This window comes from Tupaia chinensis, unplaced genomic scaffold, assembly GCF_000334495.1.
Source record: "Tupaia chinensis unplaced genomic scaffold, TupChi_1.0 Scaffold149184_1, whole genome shotgun sequence".
Lineage (NCBI taxonomy): Eukaryota > Metazoa > Chordata > Mammalia > Scandentia > Tupaiidae > Tupaia > Tupaia belangeri.
In genome coordinates, this window is record NW_006209032.1 from 836,739 (window position 1) to 849,325 (window position 12,587).

General features: G+C 48.7%; 1 protein-coding gene across 1 annotated transcript in view; it reads left to right on the plus strand.

The window, feature by feature from the left end:
- RHOA (ras homolog family member A) overlaps positions 1-11,950 on the plus strand; it is a 47,023-nt gene extending 35,073 nt beyond the window's left edge. The window contains exons 2-5 of the mRNA XM_006170959.3: positions 6,380-6,537; positions 9,461-9,581; positions 9,769-9,899; positions 10,681-11,950. Of these exons, the coding sequence (XP_006171021.1) occupies positions 6,382-6,537; positions 9,461-9,581; positions 9,769-9,899; positions 10,681-10,854 (582 nt within the window). The 5' untranslated portion in view covers positions 6,380-6,381 and the 3' untranslated portion in view covers positions 10,855-11,950. The remainder of the gene's footprint in view (positions 1-6,379; positions 6,538-9,460; positions 9,582-9,768; positions 9,900-10,680) is intronic.
- Positions 11,951-12,587: the final 637 nt, after the last annotated feature.

Here is a 12,587-nt window from a genome sequence, read left to right on the forward strand (position 1 = left end):
CCCTTTGTGTTCGTCATTTTGGTTAATTACTGGAAGATGGCGGTTCTAGCCCAAAGGGTACATAAAGGTTTTAAACTTAAAGTAATTAAGAATTTTTAAGGTGGGACCAGCAGATGGCATAATGGTTACGTCTCTGGACTTCCACTTAGTTGACTGCGGTTTGAGTCTTGGAGCTGGCAGCTTAAAACTCACGCCAGGTGGGACCAGCAGATGGTGTAATGGATACATCGCTGGACTCCCACATATTGACTGCAGTTCAAGCCTCAGACCTGGTGGCTTTAAACTTAAGCTGGGCATGCCCAAGATCACGAGGAGGATGGAGGAGAAGGGGTTGCGATGTGGCTATCCGCCATCTTGTATTCTCTCTCTCTCGTCTCTCTGGTGAGCGCACCTACCCTATAGTAAAAATCTCTCTTAAAAAAAAAAAAGAAGAAAAGAAAACTGATACCTGGCATGTGTGCATATGTGCCCAAAATCGCAAGAGGAGAATGGAGAGAAGGGATTGTAGTGGGCCATTCCTCCTGTGGGGTGATTTCTCACTTTCTGTCCCTGTTTTTCTCAGTCTCTCTAGCGAGTGCAAATGCCTATAGCAAAAATCTCTTTAAAATGGGGGGTAGGGGACCAGCAGTTGGCGTAATGGCCATGTTGCTGGACTCCCATGGAGTCGACTATGGTTTGAGTCCCGGACCTGGTGGCTTAAACTCATGCTGGGCGTCTGTGTGTGCCTAACATCCTGAGAGAATGGAGAAGGGATGGGTGTGTCCATCCCTCCTGGAGGGGTGATTTCTTACTTTCTGTCTCTCCGTCTGTGTGTCTCTTTCTGGCAAACCCACACGTCCTATAGCAAAAACCTCTCCAAAAAAAAGGAAGAAAGTCACTTGTGTAATGTTACAGGTGGCTTAAGTAGATACGGTCTAACCGTCTGTCGATGGAGAAATAAACCTCTGCAAAGCTCTTGAGTGTTCATGGTGAGCCTGAACCCAGCTTAGAACATGACACAGCCCGGTGAGAGGGCTCGGAGCGATTTCCTTTCTCCAGACTGGTACGCTGTGTACTTGAGATGATCCTGAGTTAAAGCCAAGTGGAAGGGGAAGATAAGTCTGTAAAAGTTCTTCCTGGGTTCTTTTGGGAACTCGTGTGTGTGGTTTTTTCTGTTTTTACGTTTTACTTCTTGTCGATGACTGGTTGTATTGCAGACTTACTACAGCATCTCTGTACTCACCTTGTAATCGCAGGCCTTCATTTTGTCCCCTGGTCACTTGTAATTTCTGTCTTTGTCATCAGCAGTGGTTTGAACGGCTTTATACTTACTGGGCTGGATGTTCCCCTTTGGATGATTGTTCTGTGGCGTTTTCACTTTGTCTTTAACCACCTGGATTGAAAGAGATTATTTAAGTATCGAATGCCTCCTAGGAAGGGTGCTATTTGAAGATGGCAGCCTTTTCTTGAACCAGGGATTTGCAGTGAATTGTGTTCACATCTGGTGAGGTCCTGGTTTCCAGTTTGACTTTGGGCACAAACTGATACAGATTAGGCTTGACTAAAGTTGTAAAATATATTAAATCTTTTTTTTTTTTTTTTTTTTGGAGAGGTTTTTGCTATAGGGCGCATGCGCTCACCAGCCAGCCAGAGAGAGATAGAGAGACAGAAAGCGAGAAATCCCCCCCCAGGGGGGATGGCCACGCTGCAATCCCTTCTCCTCCATTCTCCTCTCAGGATCTTGGGCACGCACGCACACGCACCTGGTGTGAGTTTTAAGCCACCGGGTCCAGGGCGGGAACCACAGTCGACTACATGGGAGTCCAGCAACACAGCCATTACACTAACTGCTGGTCCCGTTAAATCTTTCTTTTTTAAGATTTTTTTTTAACTTTATTTATTTATTTTTAAAATTTTGACCAGAGTGAGAGAGAGAGGAAAAGTGAGAAAGGAAGCTGCCAGATCTGCCACTGCAACCGTAGTTGCCCATGTGGGAGTCCAACACCCTTAACCACCACGCCACCTGCCAGCTGCAAAATATACTAAATCTTGACATAAATTTGCAAGCAAGAGAAAAGTAGAAAATGGTTTATGAATTCATCAAGATGTTAGCAGACAGACTGAACGTAAAGAAGGGACTTCCCATCCTAGTGGCTTGAAAAATATGCTGGGCGTATTTATGTACATGCCCCGAATCCTGACGGGATGGAGGAGAATGGATTGTGGTGTGACCACACCCCAGGGTGGTGAAATGTATTTGGGGATGCTCGCTTGCTCTCTGATTTACCTTTGGTAATAAAAAAATGAATAAATAAAAATAATAGAAGAGGTAAATTAATTACTTCTGTACCTGGGGTTATTTCATAGGAAAATGAAAATGAAATAATCTGTCTCTCCTTTCTTAACTTTTGTTTTTAATCTTTAGAATTACTCTCAGGTGACTTGTAGTCTCTTGGGAAGACAGAATATAAATGAAACAAGTACAAGACCTTGAGACAGGTCCCGCATCCGTTAGGAATCCAGAGCAAACATGCAGGAAGAGATGGAAGAGCTGAGCCAGTGGCTGAGGTGCCAGGTTGTAGCTGGTCTCCACACAGTGCTGGTTTTTGGGTTTGCCCCCCCAAAAAACGCCAGAGAACTTGTCCACTTGCTGGAAAGAGGGAGAGAGAGAAAGCACTCCGTCCCCCCAGTAAGTAGAGCGTGGTCACGCTGCAGTCCTTTCATCTCTTCCTTTCAGGATTCTGGGCATGTGTGCACATGGCACCCAGCATGCTTTTCAGGCTGCTGGGGCTGCAATTTGAACTGCAGCGGACCATGTAGGATCCAGCTCCCTTAACTACAAGGCCACAGGGTCAGCCCCACAGTACTGTTCTGTTTTTTTGTTTGTTTTTTTCTCTCTCCCTTTTTTTTTTTTTTTTTTTTTTTTTTTTGAGAGAGGTTTTGCTATAGGGCACATGCACTTGCCAGAAAGAGAGACAGAAAGCAAGAAATCACCCCCTGGGGGGATGGCCATGCCATAATCCCCTCTCCATTCTCCTCTCAGGATCTTGGGCATGCACACACACGTGCCCGGCGTGAGTTTAAGTCACTGGGTCCAGGACTCTAACCGCGGTCAACTGCATGGGAGTCCAGTGACATAGCCATTACGCTAACTGCTGGTCCCGTTACTATTTTGATCACATGTTCCTGTTGTATACAGAATTATATTGAACATATTTCCACTTTACATAGATGACTGTTGTTTTGCTCTCATTATTAGTTTTCAGTGTACTGCTCTTGCAAAAGAAAAAAGAGCAAAGTAAAGCATTTAACAAACACAGAAGTGGAAAATTATGTGTGCTGCAAAGATGTTTAGCAATTAAATGTAAAGAAAACAGTAAGATAATCTAAATAAAATTTTTTAAGATAAAGAAGGGAATGGAAAATCACTAGATGATTTTGTGGGTCTGAGTACAGCTTCGTTGGTGTCTGTGTAGGCTGTTAGCCCGGTTCAGTGACTGCGGTGTGTCCCTGCTGAGAGCTCTCCAGTGGGTGAAGGCAGCCCCGTCGCCCTCCCATCGTAGAGGCTTCTGTTTATGAGTTCAGTACATTTAAGTCTTGCATTTGGAATTTAAATTTCTTATGCTTTCTAAACTGAAAAGCGTTCAGGGGCTGGTCCCATGGCCAAGTGGTTAGAGGAACCAGATCACACATGGTAAACCGCGTGGTTCGAATCTCAGCCTAGTGGCTTGAGAAACACAGCAGGCACATGTACATGTGTGCCCAGGATCCTGACAGAACCAAGGTGGAGGGGAGGGGATTGGGCCGGGCCGGGCCAGGCCCCATCAAGGTTCTCCCCCTCTGTTCGTCTTTCTCTGGCAAGCACATTCACCCTCAGGCAGACTTAGAAGCTTCTTTTTTTTAGTTCCTAATATTCCCTTTATGTACCCCCGTGGATTGTCTTACCCTTTTTGGTTAGAGAACATTCTTTAGATGACGCGGTTTGCCACTGTGTATCGTTAAGGATTAGTTTGGTTGTAAAGATGTGAAACAGTAACAGGAGCTAGAACTACCACCCTAAGGAGGCAGTGATTTATTTTTCATTTCTATAAAAAAAAGTGTGGAAGTAGGCAGTGGGGCTGAGAGGGCGGCTCCCGGGACCATCCAGCTCCGGGCCCAGACTCCCTGTACCTTTTGTCCCTCTGCCCCACATTTCAGGATGCGGGAGTCCAGGTTCAGGCAGCAGGAAAGGAGGAAGGGCTGAAAAGGGCATGTGACTTCACTTTAAGGGAGACTTCTGCAAGTCCCGAAACGGCTGTGATTCACACCTCGAGTGCTGAAAGTGGGTATGGGCGTCTCTGTCCGGGAGGCTGGGACGTGCAGTCCGCACTCCTTGTGCTGTCCGGGAGCGAATGCTGAGAACTGCTAGTTGACCATTGGTGCTGCCACATGGAAGGAGTCTTGTCTCTTGGTGGTGGGCGTGGTAGTCACAGCTTTACGAATTGTAACCCACATGCCTTACGGTTGACCCCTATGGGTGAGTTGTGCATACCCAGAGCAAGATGGCAGTGGAGTCGGACGTAACGGCAGTCTGTAGCTTATGCATGGAGTTGCACAGCCATGTCCATAATAGTTTTGGGAAGACACCATCGTATCCGAAAGAGAGCTCTCTCTGCCATTGGTAGTTGGTCCCCGTTGCCTCTGGCTTAGGCAGCCATTAATCTACTTTCTGTCTTAGACTGATCTGTTCTGGACACTTCATATAAATGGAATTATACAAGTCGTTTTTCTTCATAACTGGTTTCTTTCACTTCCATAATGTTTTTAAGGTCCAGCTGTGTTATAGTATATATCAGTAATTTATTTTTCTTTATTGCTGAACAGTATTTCATTGTATGGATATACATTTTCAAAAATTGCCAGACAGTGCATACACAGCAGAGAGAGGGAGAGAGGATTATTATTGGGGTTTTTTTTTTTTTTTTTTTTTGGTTTGTTTATAAGAATGTTTTTTGGGGCCAGCAGGTGGCATGGTGGTTAAGGGCACTGGACTCCCACATGGCCGACTGCGGTTAGAGTTCTGGACCTGGAGTCTTGATTTCCTACCCCACCCCCCTTAGTCCCTCTCTGCTCAAATTTAAATAATTAAATAAATAAAGTTACATTTTAAAAATTTTTTAAATTTTTTAATGTATTCTAAATTGTAGTTCCTCATCAGATGTTACCAATATTTTCTCCTATGGGTTGTCCTTTTTGTTTTTCTTCATTTTTTAAAATTGTCTTCTTATGTGATAGAGCACATGTGTACGCACGAGAGAAGGAGAGCCGGCGCCCACTGGGTCTGGCAGTGCCGTGGCCCCTCCCGCACTCCTAGGCTGCAGATCTTGGGCATCTGCACACGTCCGTCAGGTTTCAGGTGCACGGGCTGGGGGCTCAAGCCACAGTTACCATTGGGAATCCAGGTTCTCTTCAGCAGCACATTACTGCTGTGCTATGGAACCAGCCCCCCAAAATTGATTTTTTTAATGTCTATCTTATATCCCATAATCTTACTGGCTTATTCTAATTCTTAATGGATCAATAAAATTCCTCACATGTAAAATCATGCCATATACTAGTTGATAGTTTTACCTTTTTAAAATAATTAATTAATATAATTTATTACTTCTACTATTATTATTATTATATTTAATTTGATCAGAGAGAGAAAGGGAAAGTGAGAAAGCAAGTCGGCAGGTCTGAGATCCAAATTGCGGTCAGCCACGTGGGACTCCAGCACCCCAACCACCATGTACCCGCTGGCCCGTGTTTCCTTTATAATCTGGGTAGCCTTTTTTTTTTTTTCTTAATCTAATTGTGCTGGCTAGGTCTCCCAGTGGCATGTTGGATAGTAGTGGCGAAGACGGGGACCAGCCGATGGCATAGCGGTTATGTCACTGGACTCGCACACAGACGACTATGGTTTGGGTCCCGGACTCAGTGGCTTCAAAAATCATGCTGGGCATGTGTGCGTGCATGTCCCAGATCTCAAGGAGGAGAAAGGATTATGGCGTGGCCATCCGCTCTCGGGGGGTGATTTCTCATTTTCCCTCTCACTCACTATGTCTGTGTGTCTGTGTGTGTGTGTCCCCACAGCAGCAAGTGCATGCGCCCTAAGGTAAAAGCCTCTAAAAAAAAAATGAAAAGTGGTGAGACAACATCTTTATCTTGCGCCTGATCTTCAAGGGAGGCCTTTGGTCTCCTCATCATCAGTCTAGCGTCCGTGGAGTTTTTGGTGCTAGTGGGACAGGATCACAAATTTTGAATTTGGATATGCTGGTAGAGATACGTGCCCTATGGTCACAGAAAAGGCTCTGTTATAGCTTGAGACTGTTTATGGCTCCTTATGATTCCAGATAGCACTTTCTGCTTTGCATTTCAGAGATGGCTGCCATCCGGAAGAAACTGGTGATTGTTGGTGATGGAGCCTGTGGCAAGACGTGCTTGCTCATAGTCTTCAGCAAGGACCAGTTCCCAGAGGTGTATGTGCCCACGGTGTTCGAGAACTACGTGGCAGACATCGAGGTGGACGGGAAGCAGGTGAGCGCCCTTCCCCGACAGCCGGTGCCATTTTGCTGTGCAGTCCACAGCGTGATCGAAATGCCTCTGCCGTCTCCGTCCAGCTCTGTTCACCTGTCACTGCTGTCACCTCGACTTTGTCCACATTCGTGTGTGTGTACGTGGGGGAGCCTTGGTCTCTCTGCTCTTTCTATAGTTATAGTAGAAACTTAGTTTGTCGCCAAATGGATACTGTTCATGTGAATATCTTTGTATTGATGAGCTTTAAAAAAAAATGGTCAGAGTATTTTATCAAGCACGAGAGAACGCAAGAGGTCCTTATCAATTCTGCTCTTCAAAGGGCTGTACTGATCTGAGACCACCAGCACTGTGACACTTAAACAACATCCTCACTTACGCTGAATTTTAAAAAGTCTTTGACTTCAGCATAAAGCAGCTGCCACAGCTGTTTCGTCTTCCTGTCATTTTGTGGGGGAGGACAGTTCTTCCCACGCCTGCTCTGAGAGCCCTCTGGCAAGACAGGGGCAAAAGCTCTTGCAGAACTGGAGTTTGGGGTTTTAGTGTGTTTTGGTTTTGGGAGGTAGTGGTTCAGCTTCTGCTCCCTTTTCTTGTCAAATAATGCCTTACCCAGCCTCCTGTACGGTTTTTTGTAGGAATGACATTCTGATTGTAAATGGGTCACAGTGGGAGTGGAGGGGGAGAAACAGCTAGAACAGGTGCTCCTCAGTCGGCCCGCTCTGGCAGGCAGTGTCTCATTCTGGCGACACGTGCTGTGTTCGCCTCCATAATGCCATCCCCTTTCTCCCTTTCCTGCTTCACCTACCATCTGTTTCTGTCCCAGAGCCCCAGTTCATGGGTCATTTGTGTGGAGAATGGTTTGGCCACTGGCTGCTCAGAATTTCCAGGGTCCTTACTGTAGGGCCTCCTGGTGGTTCTGGACCGTGAGTCAGCTGCCTGGCCTTTGAGACTTCGTCTGTAGATGGTGTGAGCTGTCTTGCAGCCGGCATCAGGGTGCAAAGTAACTGAAGGGTTTTAGAAACACCAAGCGCTACATTGTGCGCAAGGACACTGTGCTCAGAACCCGCCATGGCCTGTCGTCCATGTTAGCCACGTGCCACAATGATTGCTCTCATGCCATTAGGGACCCCAAGGCGCTTTCTAGGCCAGGTGTAGATGGGGAGTGCAGTAAGTTCCAGCCTGACATAGCTCTGGGTCTCACGCTGCAGGCCCAAGTCCAGAGTGTTGCTAATTCAGCCTGCGGTCTCTGCATGGACGGTGGATATATGGGTAGATGTTTCTGGGGCTCTGATTGGAAGGCAGGTATGAGATGGACACAGGGCCCAGTTGGGTCATGGTGGGTGGACGTGTGCTGAGGTCTCTGGGGCCTTTGTCATTCCCAACCTCATACCCACCTTGAATTGCTCTGCCCTGCATGGAAATTCCGGGGCCTCGTGGAGGGAAGCAGGGTCAGGTGGGTGTTTTCATACCTCGTCTATGAGAAGCCTAGTGGGTGTATGCACTGGATTTACCCTGCCATTTGCACCAGCAAGAGTAGCTGTCGGTGGCTGCAGTCTGTGAATCTGCAGGGAGGCCCTTTTCCAACAGCGGCAGTCCTTGTTTTCCTTTTCCTTTTTGAAACATTAGTCTGTGCCTGGGCTCCTTGGAGCAACCAGAATATTGCTTACAGGGAATTTAGACTTAAGACTGAGGAATGGTCCGTGAATACCTTGTGCCTCCAGCCTTGAACGTGGCTGACACTGGCAAGCCCTTGACACAGGGAGAGTCCCCTGAAATGAAAGTACTCGGTCTGGAGTGGGGTGTCATGGCTGGCCTGCTTCAGAGCAACTTGGGATGCCCCCAGGTGGGAGAGGATGCCCCCCGGGAATGTTCGTGTGACAGTGTGCACTGGTAGAGCCTGCGGGGCCATGTGGAATGGTAAGTGATTTTGGGGCCCAGCAGTAGGACTGCCCAATGAAAAGGCCCTTCTGACGGGAGACAGACCCAGCACCTTGAAAGCATTTGTCAGGAGCCGACCCGGGTGTTTCTGACTGAACCCCATGGGGTGTCAGAGAGCCAGGAGAGTGGGATTAGGCAGGGAGTGGGTGAGCTCTGCCACGCTGAGTCAGACGGGCCATGGAGACTGGGCACCAGTAACGCGTTAGCTGTGTGTGCCAGGCCACTGGTTCACACGACAGAAGGGCGTGGCTTTGCAGGTGCTCTGAGCGATCGATGCATCCTGGGGCAGAAGCTAAGGGAGGGAGAAGTATTTAGAAACTGGAATTTGGGCTGTGACGGTGCTGGGAAAAGAAGCACCCCAGGGCCTACTGGACTTCTAAGCAGAGGACGTCAAGCTCACCATCTGGTTGTTGGGAGGGGTGACAGCTGACTGCATTGCTGGGTACCTCGGAAGGTCCTGTCAGCTCGGGCCTTGCCTAACTCCCAGCTTGGTGTATCTCCTTACCCCCAGGAGACAGGCTTGTTTCCATGTTTCCCCACTGGAGCGGAATCATGAGGCGAATTAAGGACGTGGGAGAGCGCGCTCAGAGCTCTCGGGGCTCTCGGAGCGCGGCTCTGTCTTGCCTGTGCACATGGTGGACTGTTAATTCATTCCCCTCTCCATTTATGTCTCTCCAGAGTAGAATGTTATTTATAGCTAAATACTTCTTATAAGCCACAAAGTTATTTTCAACTTGGTATTTTGAATTATTCCACTTTGTTCAGTGTTAGTATCTGTTACTAAAATTTGCAACTTTGAGAAGTTTCCACCTCACGCAGTTGAAACACACCCTCCACATTCAGACTTGATTCTCAAAAAAGTGACTACTCCTGTGTCTTCCTGTTTTGAACAGTCTGCCATGTGGATGTATTGGGTTGTCGCTTTCTTTCTGAAGCGTGTAGTGGGACTCACCTTGCGTCCTCTGCTGGTCTGTTTCTCTCCTCACAGGTAGAGTTGGCTTTATGGGACACAGCTGGGCAGGAAGATTACGATCGCCTGAGGCCCCTGTCCTACCCAGACACCGACGTGATACTGATGTGCTTCTCTATCGACAGCCCTGATAGCTTAGGTGAGTGCCCTGCAGCCTGACCGTTGTCACTGCCCGTATGCATGGGCTGAGGTCTGCTTTCTTAGACCCTTGCAGCCATGAAGTGGATGAAGCTGCAAAGGCAGCATCTCCACAATGTAGCTAGGGCTCTCAGACTTCCTGAGTTGGATTTTCATGTATTCCCACGTTCTGTGCACTGTTCTTTCAGAAAACATCCCAGAGAAGTGGACTCCGGAAGTCAAGCATTTCTGTCCCAACGTGCCCATCATCCTGGTTGGGAACAAGAAGGACCTTCGGAATGACGAGCACACACGGCGGGAGCTGGCCAAGATGAAGCAGGCATGGCTGGGGGCAGGGTGTTTTCCGGTGCATTCTCGAACAGGGTGCCACGGCCGGATGTTCAGGGGGACAAGCAGAAGTCCTCTGTCCATCCAGCAGGGACCAATACAGAGGGCCCTAACGATACCTTACCCCTGTGAGACAGATTGTCCTTTATGAGCTGGTACTGTGTCCCCAGAGACTGCTGGGCTGAGAAGGAGCCACCTCAGCAGTAGTCGGTGCTTTGGATGCAGGAATTTGATCAGGCTCTTGATTTCCCTGTCCACTTTACCTCGGGACACATGAGGCCAAAATTAGTGACCTCTGGCCGAAGGCAGGAGTCCAGACAGAGCCCTAGTGCCGTTAGAAGTGATGATGGAGGCAGCATCTTGGCCTCTCAGAAGCTGTGGAGGTCTTCAACCCTTCTCTCCCCCTAGGGTCTCTGTGTCCAAATGTCTAGGACAGCCTCTGTTCCCTCTCTTGGGCTTCTGGTCCTCCAGGAAGGACCTCTCCAGGAAGACTCAAGGGCCAGCCCTGGATTCCTTCCTCAACCTTCCAGGCTTTTCTGGCCTCTTCCTCTCTCTCTCTTTCTCTCTCTCCCCTTCCCAAGAAGAGCATGTTTAATAATAGACTTTTTAGGGGTGTGTAGTCCCCATTGGTCATTTTTAGAATTTCATAAGACGAAGTTCCAATCTGGGGGTTTGACAGCTTTTCCCAAAATTTCTTTGGCTGGATTTGAATACAGCCGCTTCCTGTGTGCCTGCAACGCTGCTAACCAGGAGCGCTCTTTTCTCTTTGCCAGGAGCCGGTAAAACCTGAAGAGGGCAGAGATATGGCAAACAGGATTGGCGCTTTTGGGTACATGGAGTGTTCAGCAAAGACCAAAGATGGAGTGAGGGAGGTTTTCGAAATGGCCACGAGAGCAGCTCTGCAAGCCAGACGTGGGAAGAAGAAATCTGGGTGCCTTGTCTTGTGAAAGCTTGCTCCAAGCACAGCCCTTACGCGGTTAATTTGGAAGTGCTGTTTATTAATCTTAGTGTATGATTACTGGCCTTTTTTCATTTATCTATAATTTACCTAAGATTACAAATCAGAAGTCATCTTGCTACCAGTATTTAGAAGCCAACCATGATTATTAATGATGTCCCACCCGTCTGACCCTGCTTGGGTAGAGTCAGCCGGGGTCCCCAACACCGCTCTAACAGCCCTCCTCTGCGCTCCCACCTGACAAGCCAGGCGCTAATTCAAGGATTTCTTAACTTCTTGCTTCTTTCTAGAAAGAGAAACCGTTGGTAACTTTTGTGAATTAGGCTGTAACTACTTTCTAACTAACATGTCCTGCCTGTCGCCTGCCAGCTGCAACGGCTCTGCTGAGTCTCCACTTCAGAGCTTTGCCCCAGAGAGCTGGGAAGCTCGGGGGCTTTGCTCTGCGGGGGCTGGAGGCCTCCGTTCTAGGGCTTGGCCCACCAGTTCAGCCAGAATGGCCGAGCGGAGCTGCAGCTGTGGCAGTTACAGTCCCTGTGGTTCCATGTTAGTTACCTTATAGTTACTGTGTAATTAGTGCCACTTATGTATGTTACCAAAAATAAATATATCTACCCCAGGACTAGATGGAGTATTTTTTGTATAATTGGATTTCCTAATGCTGATATTTGTCATCCCCAAAGAAAGTGTATTGGTTTTTTAAAAAAAAGAAAGTGTATTTGGAAATAAAGTCAGATGGAAAATTCATTTTTAAAATTCCCTTTTTGTCACTTTCTCTGATACAAGGTGGCCATGCTGTCCCATTTCGGCCCCACTACCCCAGGACCCCTCTCCAGAGCTGGGCTGAGCACACAGGAGTTGGTTTCACGTCTGAGGCAGTTAGACGCTGGGGCAGGGGGCCCCGTCAGCCGAACTGCAGGGCCTGGCTCTAGTGCACAGCGCTGTCCTCCCTGTCCCCAGGTTCCCTCCAGAGGAGCCACCGTTCTCGTGGTGGCACTCATTTCTCTCCTCTCTCCAGCTGACTAAACTTTTTTTCTGTACCAGTTAATTTTTCCAACTATTAATAGAATAAAGGCAGTTTTCTAAACTTCCTGTATCCTGGTGTTTGTGTTGCTGTCTCCCGGGCTGGGCCGAGGATGCCCCGCCCAGCTCACCCTGCCGAAGTTCCTCCCGCGTCTAAAGTACCAGCTTGGGGCCACCTCTCCCCCTCTCATCCCTCCCCCTCCTCCGCGCATCCTGCGCCAGCCAGTCAGCCTGGGTCCTCCCAGAACCCCAGGGGATTATCCTGTGCCATGTGGGCGGTTAGCCTGTGCTGCAGTCAAGTTGCAAAAGGGGGTGGTGGGGATGCAGACTCCGGGCACTCCCGACTGGGTTTCTTGGGCCTGGAGGGTTGTTGGGATCCACTCCGGAAGGTTGGGGCCAGACCATGTGGCCCCAACCCGCTCTCCAGGACACTAATTAGAAATCCTGCCTAGGGGCAGTGCCCCGCTGGGACAGAAAGGTAGGGAGACCAGAGGCCAGGATGAGAGTGCCGGGCAGCCCGAGTAGAGAGCTCGCTGTTTGGAACCCGAAGCCTGGCACTGCCCACCCTCCGATTGCCCTTCCTAGAACCCCACGGAGCCACGCTGTCGTTCCCCACCGCGCCATCAACACGAGCCCTCACTCTGCACCTGGCGACAACTGGGCGTGCACAGGCGGGGGTAGCGCGCCACCGGACAGAGGGCT